The following is a 21,879-nucleotide window of genomic DNA, read 5'->3' on the forward strand; positions in this document are numbered from 1 at the left end:
TCCTGGGCGTTCATTGAAAGGACTGATGTTGAAGCTGAAACTCCAATACTTTGGCCACCTCATGTGAAGAGTTGACTCATTGGAAAAGACCCTAATGCTGGGAAGGATTGGGGGCAGGAGGAGAAGGGGACGACAGAGGATGAGATGGCTGGATGCCATCACCAACTTGATGGACGTGGGTTTGGGTAAACTCCGAGAGTTGGTGATGGACAGGGAGGCCTGGCGTGCTGCGATTCATGGGGTCGCGAAGAGTTGGACGCGAGTGAGCGACTGAACTGAACTGATGAGACAAATGGATTTGTACACATGGGCTTCCCTGGTGGCTCAGTGGTAAAGAATCCACCTGCTAAGGCAGGAGACGTGGGTTTGATCCCTGGTCCGGGAAGATCCCCTGAAGGAAATGCCAACCCATTCCAGTATTCTTGTCTGGAGAATCCCATGGACAAAGGAGCCTGGCAGGCTACAGTCCATGGGGTCGCAGACAGTCGGACATGACTGAAGGGACTTGAGTGACACAACAACATTCTAACGTGGAAACAGCTCCGTGCCACCCAAGCCCAGGTCAGAAAAACCATGACTCCGTCATCAGCTCTGAAACAACTTTATTAGAAGGCTGTTTTAAATGACAACTCCCAATTCTTTCTTAATTTGCTTTGTCACCAATTTCAGTTACAACTCTATTTATATATAACAGTAATTTTTGCATTGATCTTTGCATCCTATTTGAATTGTCCTCATCAGGCCATTCCGGTGAATGGAAGTGTGACCGTGCATCTGCACGGTGACCAGCATTATTGAGCAGGGTGAGCGGGTCGGGGTCGGGGGGAATGGCCGGGACAGAGGGAGCCCGCTTCACGGGGGGGCAGGGGGAGCTGGTGGCCTTCTCCTCCGCCCCTCACCCCCAAACTCACAGTGATAGGTACCTCACTGCCCTATCCTTCAAAAAGGGGGGAATAAAGAAATCCCTCCCCAGTTCAAGAAATGATTTGACTTTCATCTTCAATGGGGTGGGAGTTTCCCTCCCTCTTCCCGCCCCCCCGATCAAACCCTCAGCTCCTAAGGCTTCCTGGGTGCTGGCCCCCAACCCCGCCCCGCCAAGGGCCCCTCTCTCTGCAGTCAGGGCCCTTTTGCCTTCTTTGCCTTTCTTCCGTCACCAGTTCCAAGAGGAATTTCTTTGGACAGGTATGAGGGGCACACCCATGGCCCCCTGCTTCCTCTCCCCACCCCACCTCACAGGGGCTGGGAAGGTACAATCCACCAGGAACATAAATAGGAATAAAAAATGAACTTGAAAATGACAGGCTATTAATTAAACAAATCTATAAAAATAGTTAGGATGTAACTCTGTTCAAATAAATACAAAATAAATAGGCTCCAAGCAGTGTGACACATTGCATCAGCGGAATGTGAAGTGGTCCCACTTGGCCCCCGTGGGGATCTGACACGAGTCCCCAGGGGGGTCAGAAACAGACTTTAATGCGGTCAGCCAAGCCATCGGCTCTGTCTTCCTTCTGGAAGACCAGAACCTGCACGTTTGTTCAGCTTCTCTTTCTGAACAAAACCCTTCTTCCAACGATACATAATTATTAAGGCCTTGAACACCTTTTCCTTCTCTCGCCAGGGCGTGCAGACGCAGCACAGACACAGCCCTTTCCGCTTTGACACGATGCCCGCTGCCCTCATGCTAGCGGGGCAGAGGGACTTGGTTCTGAGCTGGTGCCAGTCCTGACAGAGTCCGGGCCCAGCTCAGAGCCTCACGAGTCCCCCCAGCGGCAGGGAGCAGAGGCCCTCTGGGTTCCAGGACCTGTGAAGCCATGCGCCAGGATGCCAGGCAGCCTGGACCCCGTCATGCACACGTGCATCCAGGTGCCTGGCTGCTGGGCAGCTCAGAAGCCAGACTCCTCCTTCTTCCCTGCACCAGCCAGCCAGCAGCAGGGCAGCCGGTCAGGAAGCCGGGCTTAGGTTTCAGGTACAACTACCCTTCCCCACGGACTGAGGGGGGACGAGCAGCGTGGGGAGAGGGCCGGGGGCCCTCCTCCTACCATGGAAAACAGCAGCGAGGAAGGAAGCGAGGTGGGCCCTGGGGGAAGACGCTCAGCAGGCCAGAAGAGGGCCTGCGCCAATGGTCCGGCTGCGAGGATGCAACGGGAGAATGAAGCCAGCCTCCCAGCCCTGCTCGTCGGCAGGCGCCCGTGGGCAGCGTTCAGCCCCCCACATGCTCGAGCCCGTGTCCTGCTGAGCCCTGGGCCCTGAGGAACACTCACAGGTCCTCCCTGGAATGGACACGCGGGTTGGCTGGGGTCAGCGGGACGCACCTGGTGGGCCTACCAGCTCTGTCCCCCCCCATTTGTGGGCACACCCCAGGGTTTTCACAGCTTGGCTTCAGTCAGCGTAGTGTTGGTACATTCACAGAATGAGATGGCTACACATCCCAGGGCTGGGAGCCCGGGATCAGCAAGTCCGCGCGGGCAGCTGGGCCCCAGCCCATCACCGTGACTGCACGCCCAGGGTGATCTTCAGGTTCTCGTACACCACGTAGCTGATGCTCACGGCCGGGATCACCTTCATGAAGTTGGGGGCCAGCCCCCGGTACAGGCCAAAGGCCCCCTCGGTCCGCAGAATCTGTTTGAAGAGGCTGCTCATGGTCACCTCGGGAGCGCCCTCCATGGAGGCTGCAGTGAGAGAGGCCACCTGTCAGGGGCCTTTCGCCGGCTCCTCCCTACATCCCAGCCTGCCCCTGGGGGAGATGGGGCCCTGGGGGTCGACTGGCCTTACCTTGGGCCTGCATCCGGGTCCTGACCAGGGCCAGTGGGTAGCTGGCCAGCTGGCCACAGGTGCTGGACATGGTGCCACAGGCCAGGAGCACAAACACACCAGGGTCTGCACTGTTCACTGCATAGCGCTGCAGCCAGGCATTCTTGAGCGTCTGCAAGGGCACAGGGGGCAGGGATGGGCCCAAGGGCCTGCAGGCCCCAGGAGGGATGGGGGGCAGATATCGGATCCACACAGGAGGCGCTGCCCGGTCACATGGATGGGATCCGCAAGGCCACAGTAACCCAACTCGCCTGGCCTGGGCTGGCCCTGGGGGCTGGCTGCGCTCCTGACCGGCCTGCCCTTTGTTTCTGCTGTCACTGGGGATTCCCAGATAGGATGGGGAGTGGGGGGTGGGGGGAAGCAGGGGTGGCAACCCCTTCTTCTCTTTGGAGAGCTGGACCCCAGTGCTCTGGAGCCTGCACGGGCCCGCGGAGCCCCCAGGGCATCGCGCTCTCTAGATCTGTTGGCCAAGCCCCTGGGATACAGAACCTGGGGGCTGCCATGGGCAGGCAGTGTGACCGGAGACCCCTTGCAAGGGACAGAGAAATCTGGAAGGAGACAATGGGGGGAAGGGGGCTGGGGAGGGATGACACATGGCCAGGAGGGGGTTTCTGAATCTCTCCTGTTGCTCAAGGGGCTTGAGTCCTCCAGGGGGCCTCACCTCGTAGACGGCCAGGTCTATGCCAGCGTAGGGGATGATGCCCAACATGTTGGGGACATAGCCTTTGTAGAAGGCGGCCATGCCCTCTCGGGCCAGTATCTTCCTGGCACAGTCCAGCATGCCCGAGTACTGGCCTGTCTTGCGCAAGGCCATCCGGGTCTTCAGGACCTGCAGAGCCCCGGGGGCGGGAGGGGGGTGATGGAAGCATGAGCAGGGCCCACTCTGCCCGCCCACCCCCACACGGGCTGCCCGCCCCAGCACTGATGTGGCCCTCACCTCCATTGGGTAGATGCTGCTCTGGGCAATGGCCCCTGCCAAGGACCCTGCCACAAGCCTCTCATGAATCCTCAGCGTCTCCTGGTCACTCCCAATGAGACGTTTGATCTGGAACAAGGAGCCAACAAACTGAAACCCCCCTGCCAGAGACCAGCACACCTGTTGCCACCCCGCCCGTCCTCCCGGAGCCAATCAGGTTTAACCGAGACCTGGCGTCCCTGGGACTTTTGACGCTGCCCAGAGAAGGAGGGCACTGGCCCCCAGTGGAACGGGCTAGTGGGGCAGTGCGGGGGTCAGACCAGGCCTCTCCATCCCCTGCCTGGCCCGGCTGTCCCTCAGGTACAAGGCCTGGCTCTGGGCTCCAGGGGATCGGCAGGGCAGGGACCTCGTCCCAGGGGGTGCTCAGGATGCAGCTGCCACGGGGCGACTCTCCCTGGAGAGCCGGGTCCTCACCTGCTCGTAGGCCATGAATTTGATGGCTGACTCAGGGGCAATTTTGAGGACGTTGATGCCATTGCCCCGCCAGAGTGATCGGGCTCCTCCTTCTCGAATCATCTGGGTGAACCCACCCACGATGCACATGTTGTTGCTGCGGGAGGCATGGACCTGGGGAGGGAAGGACAAGAGGTTGGGAGGAGCCACAGGGAGCCACTGTCGTCTGACCAAGAACCAAGATGGGAGGTCAGCAGGCAAGGCTCTGCCCTCTCGTGCCTGAGACTGACTCGGCACCCTGAGAGTCAAACATGGCTGTGGGTCCAACCAGACTTTTTACTGTGCACCTGCATATGCCAACACCATGCTAAACACCTCTTACACCTCCACGAGGACTACTTAAAAAAAAAATTGAACTTTTTATTATGGAAAAACTTCCAAGCATATATAAAAGTAGAGGAGCTTCCATGAACCCATAATAAGGTTCAACCATCATCAGATCAGCCAATCTACGTGTCCCCTGCCCACGACCCCTCCTCCCCTACTCCCATTAATTGAAAACGCATTCCCAGTCTTGGTCATTTCGTCCAAGGACAGCCTCTCATCTCTACAGCATTCCTGGGGATTTGGGGAAGAAAAACAAACTGACAAGGCAATTGGTTCGAGCCTCTTAGTTTCCAGAGGATTAGAAGCCCTGGGAGTGAAGTGCTCACGGTCACCCAGATGGGAGGGTGGGACCCCGGATCGGGTCCCAGGCCCCGAGCTCCTCTGCCCAAACCACTCCATCTCCCTGATCTGGCACCTTCTTCTGTCCACAGGCCTTGAACCGAGGCAGGGAAAGGAGGGCAGGGAAAGGCTGACGCCTTTTCTGAGCAGGGTTCCTGGCATTAAAAAATGCCAGAACACCAGCCAGGAAACAAGGGGGTGACTGGCCACTGTTCAGATGACACTGAAGTCCAGTGGTGTGTCCTCAGGCAGGTCTCTTTCACAACCCTGCCCCTGACGTGGGTTCAGCTTATCTCTGCCCTGTGGACTTGGAATCGGGCACTTGGCCAGGGGACTAGTGTCTGGGCCAGGTGAGGATCAGCTTGCACAGCCCCCCATGCATCTACATAAGATGCACATAAGGCGACAGGTTCCTGCCATACCCCAGTTCTCACCGGGGTCAGCTGCCCATATTACAGCCCTGTAATGTGACTCCTGGCTTAAGAGCCTCAGATAAAATTAGATCAGCAATGTGCAAAAGGTCACCTGGGCCAGGATCTAATGTCACCCTGGTCGGAGCAATAACTCCAATTTGATTTACTCAGTTAGAAAGGTATGGGCCCAGAGCAGGGCCCCAGAGAGGGCAGGGAAGCCAACCGACCAAAGAACCCCAAGGTGGAAACGGGCGGCTCAGGGCACCTACCTGCATGAGCACCTTCAGTCTGTCCAGGGGGGCCGTGCAGGTTCTCGATACGGCCCCCGCCCCGCCGCCGGCCACCAGGTGCCTCCACCACATCCCTGTCTGCCTTTCCTCCACTGTGAACTCATCAGGAACTGTCAGATTCTCACCCACATCAAAGATCTGTGAGGAAGACCAACACCAATAAATCAAGCAGGCTCCCAAAGCTTGTGGCTGAACTACCGGCCGACAGCTAGGTTCACAGCCTTCCACTGTCTAGAATGGAACCACCACCACCCTGCCCCGCCCCCGCCCCCACTCTGTGGAGGTGATAAAGCTCTGAGCCGTCTGTGGCCTTGAAGAGAGAGGCCGAGGTTAGGGTCCGAGAGCAGAGCTGGAAGAACGCGGGTACAAAACCAGGAGGACAGCCCGTCCAGAGGCCACCAGGAGCTCCTGCAAGAACAGCTTACAAAGGCATTTCAGCTGAGGATTGCCAGGCTGGCTGTGCTCAAAGGATCAAGTCAGGGGTAAAAATTCTTCTGAAACACGATGTGTAACCAGGGTAAAAATCCTTCTGAAACCTGAACAGTAACCGGATCACGCCGGCAGAGCGTTATGCAAGGCTTCTGCAAACACGAGAGGGCTGTGCTGCCTGAGCGGCACCCTCTCCCCTGGTGCGGCTGGCAGAGCCAGCTCTGCTCCAAGCCCGGGGGGTGCAGGCCCGACCCGGGGGACAACCAGCTCCTACCCATGGGGCATCCACTTAATTTCACCCCACAAAGATGCCAGGTGTCCCCTGAGGACACTGAGGGAGCCGGAGGAGGAGGGGCGCCTGTGGCCTCCCCTCTTAGAGCTGGTGGCCTGGGATGGTAGTAGGACTGCGACCAGGGGGCACTCAGCAAGGAGTAGCAGAAAGGGATGCTTGTGCATTGAGGGGGCTCGGGGGAGGGGGATCAACAGGGCCACCACGAGTGAGGGTGCTGTGTGTTTCTGATCAGAGGTGAAAGAGCTATATGTGTGTGGCAGTGCGGAAGGAGGTATTCTTTTGCCATAGAGGAAAATGAGACAAAAACTGGGGTGGGGGAGGGGGAAGACACTTAACAGCTCAGCTATTTGGTCTCTACCGGGCAGCTCCCACTGCCTCCTAGGAGGCTTTGCGAAAACCAGAGGGCTCAGAGAGAAGGGTGGACTCTGAAGATCGGGCAGCAACGGTGGGGACAGGAGGGCACCCTTTCTGGCAGAGGGAACCCTGTGTTTGGGGAATGGGCGGAGCCATTCAGGTTGGCTGGCACGTGGGAGATGGAGGGAGCACCTGGAGGGCTGGCAGAGGAGTGAACAGCCCTGCTGCTGAAGAGGGGGCAGGCCGGGAACCCCTGGCAGAATGGGGGCTGATGCTGGGCGGACGGGACCCTCTGGACCGCAGGGAAGGAGAAACCGCCATCCGGCCCCAGGAGGAAGGACTCACCGTGGAGTGCTTCCAGTAGAGGATGATCTCAGGAATGTTCTCCACGGGGTGCAGGAGGTGATAGTCTCGCCACTCGTTCCAGTCGATGGTCATCGTGCCGTTTTTGTCCATGCTGCAAGACATGCGCACGGTCACCCATGTGGACGCAGGCCCCATCTGTCAGCCGCAACACCACCCCCACCACCTCTAGGGGAGCCGAGGACAGGCGCGTGGCCATCAGGAAACCACGGAAGGCGCCCTTGCCCCGGAGGAGAAGGGGCCAGGTGGCTCCACACCCCACTTGGCACAGACACGGGGATGTAATGGCCCACGAGCACCCCGATCTGATCAAGCACAGAAGTCAAGGAGGGAGGAGGTCCCCAGGGTGACACGTATACTTACTAGGTGACAGGGCCCCAGAAGTGGCCCGTTCGTATTCTGACAGACAGACAAAAGGAGGATGCAGAGGAGAGAGGAGAAACAACACAAATAAGTGCTCTGAGCGGAGGTTAGTGAGGCAAGCACACGGCACAGCATGGCGTGAAGACGCGCTCTGCAGGCGAGGGGAGCGAGCGCCAGGGGCTGCCATCCCTACCAGCCTGCCAGCCGGCTTTGGGCCCCCCAGGACTTAAGGAGGCTGGGGAGGACAGGAAGCGACTGCAGGGCTGCTAAGGTGGGAGTTCCCAGCCCCTAGGAGCACCATTTGCCTGGGGCTGACTTTCGGGGCAGTGCATCTGAGTGTGAAGTTAAGAGGAAGTCCCCCTCACCAGAGGGCGGCCCTGTGAGCCCCACCCCTCCCTGCACGACCAGGCAGAGAAGGGTGTTCCTTGCTCGCCTTTCACCTACTGAAATCTCTCCACTAGTCTTTTCTCTTTGAGGGTAGCTGGTGTCGGGCACCCTGCCAGGGGATTTGCGATTCTTCCACTTGGAGCTGACCTGGACTCTGGGGAGCGGCTGGCCTCTGGGAGGGGTTACTTATTCATCCCTTCCAACCACCAGGAGCCAAAGTCCATGGAAACAGGGTTAATACAATGAATGGCACCGTAGAGCGAGTCCAAGAATCTTTCTTTCGTCACACTTTTGTTAAAGCAAACCCAGGGACTGATTACGCGTGCACTCACCTCTTGAGGATTTTTTCTGCCTGCTGCTCAGATATCTTGACCCCCAGGTCCCGCAGGGACTGCATGATCTCCTGGGAGTCGATCCGCCCTGGAACAACAAAGGCCGTGAACCTGGGGCCAGCCTGGCACAGAGGCCCAGGACTGCCGGGCCCTGGGGGACAGCTGCTGGCCCTGGGGACAATGCTCACCATCATTCTTTTTGTCCAAACTCTTAAACACCAGCCTCAGTTTCTTCTCGTGATCTTGGAGATAATGGACGAACTCTTCGAAGTCTAGCTGCCCATCGAGGTCTTTGTCGCCAGCTTGTACGATTTTCTAGAAAAGAAAAGAAAGGTTTCGTCCCTGGGCTCAAACACCAGCTTCTCCCGCCTGCGGTGCCCCATCCCCAGGAAAACAACTGCTCATCCATGAGGTGGCCCAGTGACCTGAGATGTTTCCGTTCCTCCACTCCCAGGGTCACTGCCTGGATGCCCGAGGACCAGCCAGAACCCAGCCGAGAGCCCGCCATGCTTCCCTCACGATCGACAAGGGAAAAAATCAGTCCCCGAGAGAAGCCCTTCAGACAGAGGCCAACAGCGGTGGGGTTGAGCCTTTCTGGTTTCACCAGGTTAGTTGCTCGGCTCCCTGCAGCACTGTCTCTGGAGCCAGGCCTCAGCCCCACATGCCCTCTGCCTACACGCAGGGTGGCCCCAGAGCTCCAGATTTCAGCAGAAACTCTGCAGCTTGCGCTTTTATCCTTAAAGTGGCACTGGGCCAAGAAGAGTTGGGGGCGACCCGGGTAAAGGTACAGGGCAGAGCTGGCCCCTGCCAATGCCTGCTTCATGGAAACACAGAGAGAACTCTGGAGGATAGGGAAGTGGTACAACCCACAGGAACTATTTTTGGACCTGTGCTCGAAGGCGCTGACTGTCTCAGATCTTGAGGGAGCCAGATGCTGTAACCAACTTCGGCTCCCTTATTAACCAGGCCCTGGAAAGCAGGGCAGTTGACTCAGGAATAGTTTGGTAACCCAAGGGGGCTTTAAGAGACCCTTTCCTTGGCAATGAGGGTCCAGAAATCTGCACCTGCGCTTAGAGATGCACTTGGTTCAAGCAGCTGCAGTCTGTTCTGGATGCTCAGAAACTGGAAGTTCTCCACAAAAGCACAAGCACTTGGCTTGTGCCCCAGGTCCTGCTAAATGTTTTACTTTGAGTAACCCGATGAATCCTTGCAAATAGCTCTCAGAGGTGGGGGGCTAGCATTTCCCTCACTTCTCAGAGTAGGAAACAGAAGTTCTGAGATGCTAAGTAATTTATCCAAGGTCACGCAGCAAGGGAAGTGGTAGGCGGCACTCAAGCCAGGCCTGTTGGATTCCAGAGCCACCTCCCTATTGAGAGAGCCTGCTGCCATTCTAAAGGTTAATCTCAAGAAGGTGGGGAACATACATGAGTCACTTCAACCCAGCAACACCCCAACACTAGGACCGAAAAATCTCCTAAGGAAAATGGGTACAGTCTCCTTGCATTGCCCAATTCTTTCAGCGAGAAACACATCCTCTATCTACAAACCAATGTGGGTTTCAAAGTCTTCTGAGCCAGTGGGTTTGGAAATTGATGCATCATTGGCTAGCTGGTCCTCTCCAGATACTGTGTCACTTAACATGATCCAAAGACCAGCTCAGGGGTGTGACTGGAATGTGAGACAGATGCTGGTACATGTTCTATCAACTCTCTGGACTTGGGTTAACTTCCTGCAGACATCTCTGCTCTCCGCCAAGAATGACACAGATTACGTATAGGTAATCATCCTAGCTTTATGAGAGGAGTGGAAGTAGAACCTGCATGTCATTCAGGGAGGAGGCGAACGTGAGGAATGAAGCTCGCTGGAATCTGCGTTGCTCTGGCACCAATGTGATCCATATGCCTTGTTGGGGTGGGTGTCGGGGTACAGACAACCCAAGGACATGTTCATGTGGCTGGTTTCAAAACAGTCTAAACCCTCGCTTCTACCCCAGTCCGGTCTCCTTCCTAGGATAAGCACATCATCACCCCCTGCACACTCTCTCACCTCCACTGCCACCATGAGAACCGGGGGACAGTGAGGGGTCTGATGACCAGCGAAACTGGGGTGTCCCTGTAGGAGGAGGCGACCCTCTCAGACACTGTAGCTGTTTTCCCCTATTTAAAATGTAATGATCTCTGCTGCCTCCGGCTCCAAAGAGACCCCCTAGGAAGGTCCCCTCACCCGTGCCCGTTGGTCTGTTTCACCCAGAGCACAGCCCTGTCACCTCAGCAGCCACAGTTCCAACTCCTGCACCTCCAATGAGGGGCCTCTCCCCTCCCCCTCTCTGCCCCCCAGCTCAGAGAAAGACCCCCGCAGCAGCCAGACCATGTCCCCACTTTCTGGCCCCGCACCCACTCTCCACAATAAAATTCCTTTCCCTCTTCCACAAGTGCCTCCCCTGTAATTCCAGCCTCCCCTTGGAAGTCACATGAGAGCCAGTCTCTCCCGTGACCCAGCCCTGTAGCCGGCTACAGCCACGCGCCCGCTGGGGAAAAGCTAGCACAGCTGGAAATCGAGGGAGCCGGAGGGTCCCATGCCTTCACTGAGCCAACGCTGAGGAAATGTCCGCCTGCCTGCCTTCCGCATCCCGGTACAGACCTGCTTCCACTGGCGGTAGGTGGAGAACTCCTGGGAGGGGATAAAGACGCTGAGTTTGAAGATGGACTTCAGCTCGGCGGGAAGCCCCTTGGACTCAAAGTACTGGAACTCAGTCTGGGCCTCCCCAATGAGGGGCACATAGAGGCACAGGCAGAGCATGCTGGCGGGAGCTGCTGCAGGCGGCGTGGACGCCGGGAATGCTGCCTGGCCCGGCACACTTGCACAAGATATGCTGGGGCGCAGCTGTCATTGGCTGCCCCAGCCCTGCCCTTTGGCTTAATTGAAAAAAAAAGTCTGCTCACTGTACTTCTAGCCAACAGCCAATGAGCACACAGCCCCACGAGGAGGCCCGCACTGCCCGGGTGCCAGGGGAGAAAGATCAGGACTGACGTCACTCGCTCCCTGGTTAACCCTTCCTAGACGGGCAAGCACATTTGGCCCTGCCCCCCCACCCCAAAACCTTCACCCTCCAGCTGCCAACCCCTCCACACAAACAAACTGCCTTTGGCCTGTTTTTTCCACAAGGTCCCCAAACGCGTCACACAATATCGTCGTTTCTCCCCTTAGTAAATCATTCCCAGCAGAAAAATCAGTGGAGGCAGAGATCGAATCAGGACTCACTGAATGGGTCCAGTTTAGCTGTGAGGGTAGAAAGTCAGGGGTGGCGGGGAGATGCTGGGAGGGGTACCATGGGATTGTAGCGGGGCTCATTCATCTGTCCCAGAGCCGCTCCTGAGCTGGCTGGCTCCGGGGACCTTCCTTTCCCAGGCCACCTTGCACACGAGCACCCCTTCTCCTCCAGGTTTTGCTTGGAGACCCCGCCAAGTGTGGAGAGGCTGACGTGGGGGGGGGTTCAGGAAGAGGACACCCTAGGCCAAGGTCACTGTGCTGGGGGGATGGACCAATCTAGGGTCACCAATCAGCAGCACCAATCTAGGGTCAGCCTGAGCCTCACTCAGGACCTAGAGAAGTAGTTTTCAGAGTCCACGTTCACTCAGAACACTCCAAAGTTCAGTGGATTGGAGCTTTCTGGCTTACAACCGTGCTGCTCAATACAGAAGTTTTTCAATTTTCTTTTCATTAATTTATTTCTGACTGCACCACAACATGTGGGTTCTTAAGTTCCCCAATCAGGGATGCAATCCTTGTCTCCAATGCAGGGGGTCTTAACCACTGGACCATCAAGAAATCCTCAATTTTAAATTAATCAAAATGAAATGAAACTAAAAATTCATTTCCTGGGTCACATGGCTTGACAGTCACATGTAATCACCAAGCATTTCCATCATCACAGAAAGTTCTACTGAACAACACTGCCCTAGAATATCCCTTTTAGGTGAGGATGAGGGAAAAAAAAAATCTCAGGTCCTGGAGAGTCAAGATCTGATCTTTATTTAAGGGCCACCCTGCCACCTCCACCTCGTCCCTTCGCACGGAAGGTGTCAGATTTGTGCTGCAGAGGAAGAGCCCACGTCACAGAGACGAAAAAGGAGTCCGTTTCGCCTTGTTCCGTCCACAGAGCACCACTTCCTAATATAGACAAAACCTCACCATCAGGATGGGTTAGAAATGGGTTTTGATCATTTGCTGATCCACAAAAGTGAAAGGAACTTCTTAAATTCACTAAAAGGCTTTTGTTAAGAACTTGGAAAAGGTTCTGAAAAGAAGATGCTGATGCTTATGTACATCATTCTAAAACAGATTTTAGTAACTTATATGATGGGGTTGGCCAAAAAGTTCATTTGGTTTTCCTGTGAGAGGCTACAGAAAAACCCCAAAGAACTTTTTGGCTGACCCCATGTTTCAGCCCTTCTAAAAGAGATCTGAGGGTTAAGTCTGTAAAAACAGGTCTTGGGCTGTTTTATCCATCCACTTGGGTGGATCCGATGAGCTACTCAGAGGCAGCTCAGGATTATTTGGACAAGAGCCTGCTCAGCCTCCACCTAAATCCAAGTCACTCAGCTGTCTGTCTGTTAAGCCACCCAATGCAGAATGTTCTACTTTAGGGCTATTTTAACATACATCTTATCTCTACTGTTGGAGTCCCCGAAGGCAAGGCCATTGTACCTCCTTGTCTGGGATGAGCCCTTGCCTTGATCACAGAAGGTGCCTAATAGAAGCAGTTTCTGAACGGATGAATCATACTTGGCAGGGCTCTAAGACCCCAAGGAACAAATGTGACCATCCTCAATGAAGACCTTAGGTTTAAACCAAACAGCAGCAGCATCTGCAAATAAAGAGTCCTCCGGGCATTTTGTCTACCTCAACAAGATACTGTATTATTACTTTTATTTTAAAGGAAGTTCACATTTATAAATAAAAGAGTTGAACTTTAACTGTTGATCTGCCTTTTTAAAATTATTCATGTGTGCTTCTAAAATGAAAACAAATTACACAGATCTGTTGAAGTGTCTCATTTCAATGATGACTATAATCCTTCCAATACAAAATGGCAAATATTTTGACTGAATGAATAAGTTGTTCAATTGGAGATGTTCATTTTCTACTAAACTATGTTTTTCAAACAATGGTGGGAAACATAACTGTACCATTGAGGGCTTTTTTTTTTGGTACCACTGAGTTTTATGATGTATTTACAAACCTGAAAAGAGATTTGAAAACAAAGCCAAATGAAAGTGAAATCAATATCCAACATATAAGGAACAATCTATATGAAACCTTGTTGTATATTTTCCAAATCTCCTGTAAACGTGTTATCGTATCTTCATAATTTAAAAAATAAAATAAATTTAAAAAGCATTATCAAACAAGGGCAAATATCTTCTACAATAAACAGAACAGAATCTTCCTGATCATAACAGAGCTCATCATTCTACAGACCAATGGTACCACCAGGGTCAGAAATGTTCTCTGAAAAGTTCTACACGTGCTTGTCAAGATGTGATCTTAACAACGCTTATATTAATTCTATTCCAATGTTATTCTTAAAAAAGAGCTCCAACGTATTTCTGTTTTGCAATCATGTTCGCGTCCAACAGAATGTCTTCACTGGACAAACGTACACTGGCATTTGCTTATTTATTTAAACCATCCTCCCCCCTGAGTTGTACAGGTCATGCAGAGTTCTTCTGTCACACAGAAATGGCAACTTCCCAGGTGAGACCTCCAGGTACCTGGAGTTCCAAGGCAAACGTCCTCTCCCTGGAATGACAGACACTGGGCCCCAGAGGTGACCAGGCCCTGGGGTGACCTCTTAATCTCTGAGATGAAGAATCAGACCAGGAGAGGCCACTGGTTTGCTCAGGCCCCAGAGCCAGCTGGCAGCGGGGCTGAGGCTCACCCAGGGCCCGGCTCTTGTTACAGCGGCCATGTAAATCAGCACCCAAGCCTGACACTGCCATAAAGAGATTTTAGAATTTCAGTTTCCAAAGAATACTTCCTCAGCCTGACCCTGAGAATTATAATGAGCAGGCCCTCACACGGGAGGTGGCAGGTGTGGGGGAGCAATTTTAGCTAAAAAAAAAAAAAGCCACAAGAAACTCTACCTGTTACAGCGCTGAACACATACATGAGAAACACAAATAAGGAAGAAGAATAAAGCAGGGCTTGGGACTTGCCTAGCGGTTTGGTAGTTAGGACTCGGCTTCCACTGCGGGGGGCACGGGTTTGATCCCTGGTTAGGGCGCTAAGATCCCACATCATATGAGAGTGAAAGTGTGGTCGCTCAGTTGTGTCCGATTCTTTGTAACCCCATGGACTGCAGCCTGCAGTTTTGTCCTTTGTCCATGGGATTCTCCAGGCAAGAACACAGGAGTGGGTTGCCATTCCCTTCTCCAGGGGATCTTCCCAGCCCAGGGATTGAACCCGGGTCTCCCGCACTTCAGGCAGATTCTTTACCATCTGAGCCACCATGGAAACCCACATGTCACGAGGCATGGCCAAAAAAAAAAACAGGTTCATAAAGCAGGATGTTTGACACCTGATGTTTGACACCAGCCCCAGGTGTTTCTGGATCCTTGAGTATAATGCACTGTTCCCCCTCCTGCCATCTATATGTCTTCTCCGCTCTCTTTACCTGTTCTAATTTCGTGACCCAGATCCACTTTTGTCTCCTTTCTTTCTTCCAAAGTCCACTCCTGTAACAACTAGTTCTGGGAAATGATGACAGTCACTCCCAATCCCTGAGAATTCAGTGGTATTCCATTTCCCTTAATCTGTAGTTCCTCTCACGAGCATCTTCTCACCTTCAGACCTGGCAATGCACTGACCCCACAGGCTTTCCTTGTTCTACTACTGTTTCATACCAGAGAAACGGGTGCTTCCTACAAGAGCTGGAATACCAGGGGTAAGAACAGGGCAAGTAGAGTACCTTTGGGAGTGTGGCATTAGCTCATAAAGCGTTTCCGCCACCCCCCTCCAATGACTCAGACCAAGCCCAAAATATTAATATGCGAAGGAGCCTTGCCAGCATCCGGCTACTCTAGCCCGCCCACCGGTAAGGCTCTCAGAGCCTCATTTGCTGCTGCGGTCGCCGTGTCATTTGATGATCGGGTTGCCATGACAGCCCAGTGGAGCTGGTTTCCAATGAAACCTGCCTGCTCTTGGCAATTAGACACACAATGACCAAAAATTCTCTGAGCTTCTGAGGAGACGGCCCCTCAGGATTTGAAAGCTTGAATGCAGCTCGGGGTACCTCCCACTCCAAACTAATGGCTTTCTTCTCCAACTGCAGATCAACTGGAAGACAAAGATAAAGGGTGGAAACTGGAACAGTTCCTAGAATAAAACCTTGCAGGAACCTGACTCACCAGCAGACATATTTAAAAGAGGGAAGTGAGAATTAAACAGAGTAGCAATGCTGGGAAACTGAGAAGCCTGAGAACCAAAGTGAATGTCTCCACCAGGTTTCCATGCGGTTGTGGCAGCCTCCGCCTGAGAGAAATGGCAGAGAAACAGTGAGCCAGGCCCCACTGGCCAACGATCACAGCCCTCAACCCTCTACCTTCAAGAGCAGCTGCACTGGAAAAGGACGTACTGCTGAACCGCTATTCCAGTTCTTAGTTATCTGCCTTTAAAGGGTCCACACTGCCCAGGTGTGCTTTCCTGCTTGCTTCAAACCAAGCCGGCTGATCCACCTCCCTCTTGGGGCCCCCCCACCCCCAGCCAGCTGATTCATGTCCCTTTTGGCGAGAAGTGCCAGTGAGAGGTGTGGCTCTTAGGTTCCAGCCCGCCTTGCTCCCAATTCTGTAGGTCAGGAAAGAAGCTGTTCAGAACAGAGTTCCAATGCCAGCCAGCCCAGGCGGGGGGAGGACTGGCAAGGGGTGCCAGTCAGAATGAGTCTGGGAAATGGAGCAGTTAATTATTAAAGTCAAAAGTGGGTGAATTTAAAACAGAGCCGGCCAATCCCATAATCCCTTGGCTGTAAGGCAAGCAGGTCTGGAGATAAAAGTTCCTTCCAACAGATAACCCTGCAGTCATTTCCAAGCTCCTCTAAAATGATCAAAAGGTAGAGAGCGACACCTGTCATGCCTCAGGCACAGTACAGATGCTCAGACCCCTGCTGCCAGTGGTTGAGCACAGGCTAAGGATTTTTCTCATTGCTTCACCTGCAACCACGGCAAAAGCATCAAAAGTCCCTCCCGGGACTTCCCTGGTGGTCCAGTGGCTAAGACTTCACGCTCCCAATGTAGAAGGCCTGGGTTCGATCCCTGGTCAGGGAACTAGATCCCACATACCTCAACTGAAGATCCTGCATGCCTCAACTAAGCCCCAGGGCAGGCAAAGAAATAAATTTAAAAAAAAAAGGTCCCTCCCACTGAGCAAAGGGAAAGTGAACACCTGTTTCGTAAATGCAGCAATTCAACCCAGCAGGACCTTTGCTGGACTCTACAGTGTGCCACACCTAGGGCAGACTCTCCTTCCTTTTTCCAGTAGATTTTTACCTTGAGAAAGGAGAAAAGATTCAAAATAACCAAGGCTCGGGAGGTGAACGAGGCATTGCTACCTCGGGCAGGAGAAATCACAGCCAAGCAGCCTTTTGGTTCTAATCCTGAACCAAACCAGACTAGTCCTGGCGGATTTCTTAAGGAAAGGTGAGGCAGTAGAGGGCAAAGTTCCAGGTAGACCAGAGTGAAATCTCACCTCTGCCCTTCCTTTATTGTTTAATCCTGGGCAAATTACTTAACCTTTCTCCACCTCAGTTTCCTCATCTGTGAAATGGGGATGCTACCACTTACCCTGGCTCTTGAGGGGATCAGATGACACAACCCACACTCAGGGCATGAGATGGACAGAAGACCTCCGCAACTCAGCAGACCTGAGGACCCCAGAGGACCACCAGCCTCTGCGCCCTGAGCCTCCAGCCTCAACTCTGCCCCACTGCTCCCCTCCTCCCCAACGGAAAGGTAAGATGGGTCCTCTGTCCACCAAGGCAGAGGGTCTGACCTTCGGGATGCAGGACAGGCTGGCCCTCCCTAGTTCCCAGCACCTGGGTTCACCTTCGAAGGTTCGCCTTGTGGTCCGCTTGAGCTCTGTCCTCCCCAAGCTGTTGAAAATGCTAATACCTAAGACACACTGTAACTGTCCCTTCCTTTCAAATGGCTTTCTGGGGCCACAGTGACACATCCTAGGGTATATCTCCCATTGCATTCCACCTTCCTTCTTCCAATGGCCACTGAAGTGGTCACATAAGGTAATCAAGATGGTGCAGCAGCCACAGGAAGACTGGACTAAAGTTGGGCTTCTTTATTGTGTAACACTTTTCCCCAAGCCCTGGTAGCAAACAGATTCACTCATAAGTTTTCTCTTCCTACCCACGCTCCAACTTTCTCCAGGCCAGCCCCTCACCTAGGAGGTCCTCTCGATATTGCCATTACCTTAGGAAACTGCTCTGCAGGTCCGACCACCAGCAAGATGGTGGGTCTCTTTTCCGTGGCCTCAGCCCTTCCGTCCTGCTTCCCCAAAAAGCTTGGCATCTGGTCTCTCCGAGCAGGGGCCGGGGTGCCTCTGACTTCATTCCCGCTGCCCTCTCTGGAGCCTTGGCACCCGGCCCTGGGGAAAAAGCTAGACAGAAAATGCCACAGCATCTGAAACATCCCAGCTTGCTCCCCACGCTGCCGCCAGTGACCGCTCACTTTTGAGGGCTGTGACCACAACACCGAAGATCTCTGGCTACACAGCTGCTTGGACGACTAAGCCTGGGGAGTTGGGAGGGCTGGCAGCTCTGCCCGCCGTGGCTGCTTCCTGCCTTCTCACTGCTGTCGTGCCTGGCCTGCGAAGCAGCTCACTCTGAGAGCCCCGCCGGGGGTGGGTGCTGGACACGAGAGAGCTGCCGGAGCTTCTTCCAATAAAAACTCACTTTTGCAGGTGGACGGTGATCAAAGGTTTGGCTTTTTGGCGCAAAAAAACCAAAGAAAAGGCGGATGGCCCGACAGACCTCTCCCGAGGCAGAAGCCAACTTCTTCTAGCTCCCGATCATTCAGCTTGTCCTCTCTGAACTAATGAGCAGCATCACACCGGCGAGCACCCGAGCATCCAAGCCTGCATTCTCACTGCAGCAGGGCGCGGCCAATCACCTCTGCCGACACTACCGGGTTCATTATCCCCACCAGCAACGTCCCTCCAATCACAGCCCGCCGATTCCCCGCATGCGGCCCGCAGTTCTGCAGGGAGGTGCCCGCGGCAACCTCCAGAGGGGCTTCCAGTGGCCCGGAATCCACATGGAGGAGCCCGGCTTCCTCCTCTCCAACTGGCTGCTTCCGGGATGACACTCCCCCTCAAGTTTAACACGGTCAAGAGATCCTAGCAACGCTTCCTAAGACATCCGGCAACCCTTCCCCTTGTTCAGTTATCCCATTCTCTGCGATTGTGCGGAACACAAACGGCGCGCCCTATCACGGTCCTTTCTCCTCTGCGGCTCCCTCTACACGGTGAGCTGCCGGGGGACAGCGATCAAGTCACACACCTTTCTAGCCCTCGTACCCAGGACCAGGAATAGGTGAAGGCTGTGGACTCAACTGAGTAAACGATCGTGAATAAAAGGGAATTAATCTTTGGTCATTTGTTGCTTCATTTACTAGCAGACAAACTGCAGTGTCAGGTCATCTCTTGAAAAGGCAACTCTCTGATGGGGTGTTCATAACCACTATTTTAAAGACAAACACAGCATGGAAAAATTTTAATAGACTGTGTTGGGGAAACATATATCCAGATGCGCTGTTATAAGAGTGTGAACCAGTGCAGTCTTGCTGGAGGGCAATTTAGTCGCTGCAACCAGCATATCAAAAGCACAAACTCTCTGACAGCAATTCCACTTTCAGTGAATTAACCTGCAGATACATTTGCACATGTGGGAAATCACATATGCATGTATTAACATATATGGGATGCATACATGTGATAAAACATAAGGATATTTTTTGCAGCCTGATTTACAATAGCACAGGTTAGACACAGGAGAAAGCAGGTTCAATTTCTGGGTCGGGAAGATCCCCTGGAGAAGGAAATGGCAACCCACTCCAGTATTCTTGCCTGGATGAGGCCATGGACAGAGGAGCCTGGCAGCCTATGGTCCATGGGGTCACAAAGAGTCTGACACAGCTGAGCGACTGAGCACAAATGGAAACAATTTAAAGTTCTTTAAAAGGGGAGCAGGTCGTAAATTAACGCACATCACACAATGGAGCCCTAGGCAGCTGTCAAAAAGAGTACAGTAGGGACTTCCTTGGCGGTCCAGCGGTTAAGACTTCACCTTCCAGCGCAGGGGGTGTGGGTTCGTTCGATCCCTGGTTGGGGAGCTAGGATCCCACATGCCTCACAGCCAAAACACCAAAACATAAAACAGAAGCAATACTGTAACAGATTTAATAAAGACTTTAATAAAAATGGTCTACATCAAACCACCCTCCCCCCTCCAAAAAAAGAGTAAGGCAGCACTACATCTACGATTATGGAACGACTTGAAAATATCTTGTTAGAGGAAAACAGCTATGTGCAGAAGAAAGGGGATAGTATGCCGCTGTTTATTTCTACGCTTGTATCCAAGAAGAATCTCCCTGGAAGGACATACTAAAATTGAAGAGATGGTCTGGGGAGGGGATGGGGGGACGTGGGAGTCTGAGGGGAGAAAGGTAGACGGGAGATTTATTTTCACTGAGTATCCTCTTATATCTTGTGAAACCAGATCATGAGCATGTATGACCAGGCACGCATGTGTGCATACATACAGCTGTTATTTAAAAAGAAAACAAGAGAAGGGAAAGCAAACTGCCATGCTTGTTTGAGAGCTAAGGAGCCCACAGCAGTTGCCCTCTCACTGGATACACAGAACAACTTTACCTAGAAGGAGTTTTGTGTGTTGATTAAATGTCTGGTCTTTGGAGCCCAACCCCAGGTTCAATCCTGGCTATCACTTACTGGCTGTGTGATCTGGGTCAAGCTACTTTACCTCTCTGTGCTTTAACAGCCTCATGTGCAAAATGGGGACAGTAACAGGACTGTACTGTTACTTCATAGAGTTGGTTGAAGACTAAATTAAATAATGCATGAAAGCTCTTAGAACGGTACATAATTAGCTATTTTTATCTAGAAAATGACTGTTGAGTTCATAGAACTAAATAGTTTTAATACAAAAGAAGGGCCAGTCTAGGGTAAAAATCCCTAAATAAAGAATCCACTACTAAAAATTAATCCTTTTTTTTCTTAAGGCACTGAAAATCTGGTGAATTGGGGCAGCTGGTGATCTTTTGGGCCCTCATCTACAAATAAAAGAGAAATCCTGTATTGAGTAAGTAACTGGTTTTTCCTTTAATGGACTCCTCTGTACCACAGAACTAAGCTATGAATTCAGGGCGGGTTCCAGCCAACATGGAGTAATAGGAACCAATTCACGTTCCCGACTATAACAACTAAAGTGAAGTGAAGTGAAGTCACTCAGTCGTGTCCGACTCTTTGCGACCCCGTGGACTGTAGCCTACCAGGCTCCCCCGTCCATGGGATTCTCTAGGCAAGAATACTGGAGTGGGTTGCCATTTCCTTCTCCAGTAACAACTAAACGTACAGACAAAATGTGAGATGATGGTTTTCAAGACATTGGGCAATGAAGGACAGGATGCCTTAGATTTCTAAACAGATGAGACCTTCAATTGCCCAGGTTTCCTGCCTAGAGTTTCCAGGCTATCGTGCAGAGAGTGGACACCCAGCAGAGCCCAGCAGTCTCCCCACAATGAAGAGCAGGAGCTGGGAGGCCAGGACAGCTGGAGTGTGCAGGGCAGAGAACCAGAGATGACACAGCTGCACAGAGAGTGAGGTCTGTAGTTCTGCTGAGGGCCCCTGAGAGTCAGAGCATGTGAGTATGAGCAAACTCCCTGTGGGTGGGGAAAGAACTGGCCAAAGGCATCACAGGGCTAAGAATAGTTCCTGTTCCCACCAGCTGGAGTGGAAAACCTCATAACATAGGGAAGTTCAGGAAGGGTACTCAGAAGGTTTTGCCTCCGTAGCAGGGGCAAAACTAGCCCTAGACTAAATGCTGTTCTTGTTGATCTAACAAAGCTATAAAAAGCTGGCCCAAGAGAGTTGAACTGTTTCTAAATAACTGCACCCCGGAATAAAGCTCAAGAATATTAATAGGAATACAAAAATATCCAAGATAAAAATCCCATAAAAAAATTAACAGCAATGCAAAGAAGCAGGAGAAGATGACCTACAATGAGAAATCAATCCATTGAAACTGACCTGGAAAGGACATGTACGATAAAATTAGGACACAAGGATATTACAAGTCATAACTGTATTCCATACACTCAAGAAAGATCCAGCACGTTAAATAGAGACACTGCAGATATTCTAGATGGAAATTACAATGTCTGAGATGAAAAACACAGCTGGATGGTTTTAACAGCAGATGAGGCAATGCAGAAGAAAAGATTAAGGAACTTGAAGACACAGCAATAGAAACTTTCCAAAAGGAAACACACATAGAAAAAATAAAGCCATACAAAAAAAAAAAGACAGAGAGAGAGAAAAATGCATCAGTGACCTCTGGGAGAACTGCTAATAGACTAATATCCACCTGCTAAATTTCATGGAGGTGGGAACAGAAAAGATATTTAAATAAATAATGGCCAGGTTTTATCCAAATTTATTAAAA

At 52.5% G+C, this 21,879-nt stretch overlaps 1 protein-coding gene across 6 annotated transcripts in view; it reads right to left on the bottom strand.

The window, feature by feature from the left end:
• Positions 1 to 585: 585 nt before the first annotated feature.
• Positions 586 to 21,879, bottom strand: part of SLC25A25 (solute carrier family 25 member 25) — a 33,617-nt gene continuing 12,323 nt past the window's right edge. The window contains exons 1-11 of one of the 6 annotated variants that reach the window (XM_081587066.1): positions 17,609 to 18,482; positions 8,321 to 8,447; positions 8,133 to 8,220; positions 7,414 to 7,449; positions 7,033 to 7,144; positions 5,592 to 5,750; positions 4,205 to 4,357; positions 3,752 to 3,859; positions 3,476 to 3,643; positions 2,776 to 2,926; positions 586 to 2,672 (exon numbers count right to left, since the gene is read on the bottom strand). In XM_081587066.1, the coding sequence (XP_081443192.1) occupies positions 2,488 to 2,672; positions 2,776 to 2,926; positions 3,476 to 3,643; positions 3,752 to 3,859; positions 4,205 to 4,357; positions 5,592 to 5,750; positions 7,033 to 7,144; positions 7,414 to 7,449; positions 8,133 to 8,220; positions 8,321 to 8,447; positions 17,609 to 17,827 (1,506 nt within the window). In that variant the 5' untranslated portion in view covers positions 17,828 to 18,482 and the 3' untranslated portion in view covers positions 586 to 2,487. Of the gene's footprint in view, positions 2,673 to 2,775; positions 2,927 to 3,475; positions 3,644 to 3,751; positions 3,860 to 4,204; positions 4,358 to 5,591; positions 5,751 to 7,032; positions 7,145 to 7,413; positions 7,450 to 8,132; positions 8,221 to 8,320; positions 8,448 to 10,772; positions 11,041 to 17,608; positions 18,483 to 21,879 lie in introns of those variants that run through there. The other 5 variants (XM_081587068.1, XM_081587064.1, XM_081587067.1 and 2 more) reach the window with 5 other exon arrangements.

This window comes from Giraffa tippelskirchi, chromosome 4 (genome assembly GCF_054371585.1).
Source record: "Giraffa tippelskirchi isolate mGirTip1 chromosome 4, T2T-mGirTip1v1.2.pri, whole genome shotgun sequence".
Classification (NCBI taxonomy): Eukaryota; Metazoa; Chordata; class Mammalia; order Artiodactyla; family Giraffidae; genus Giraffa; species Giraffa tippelskirchi.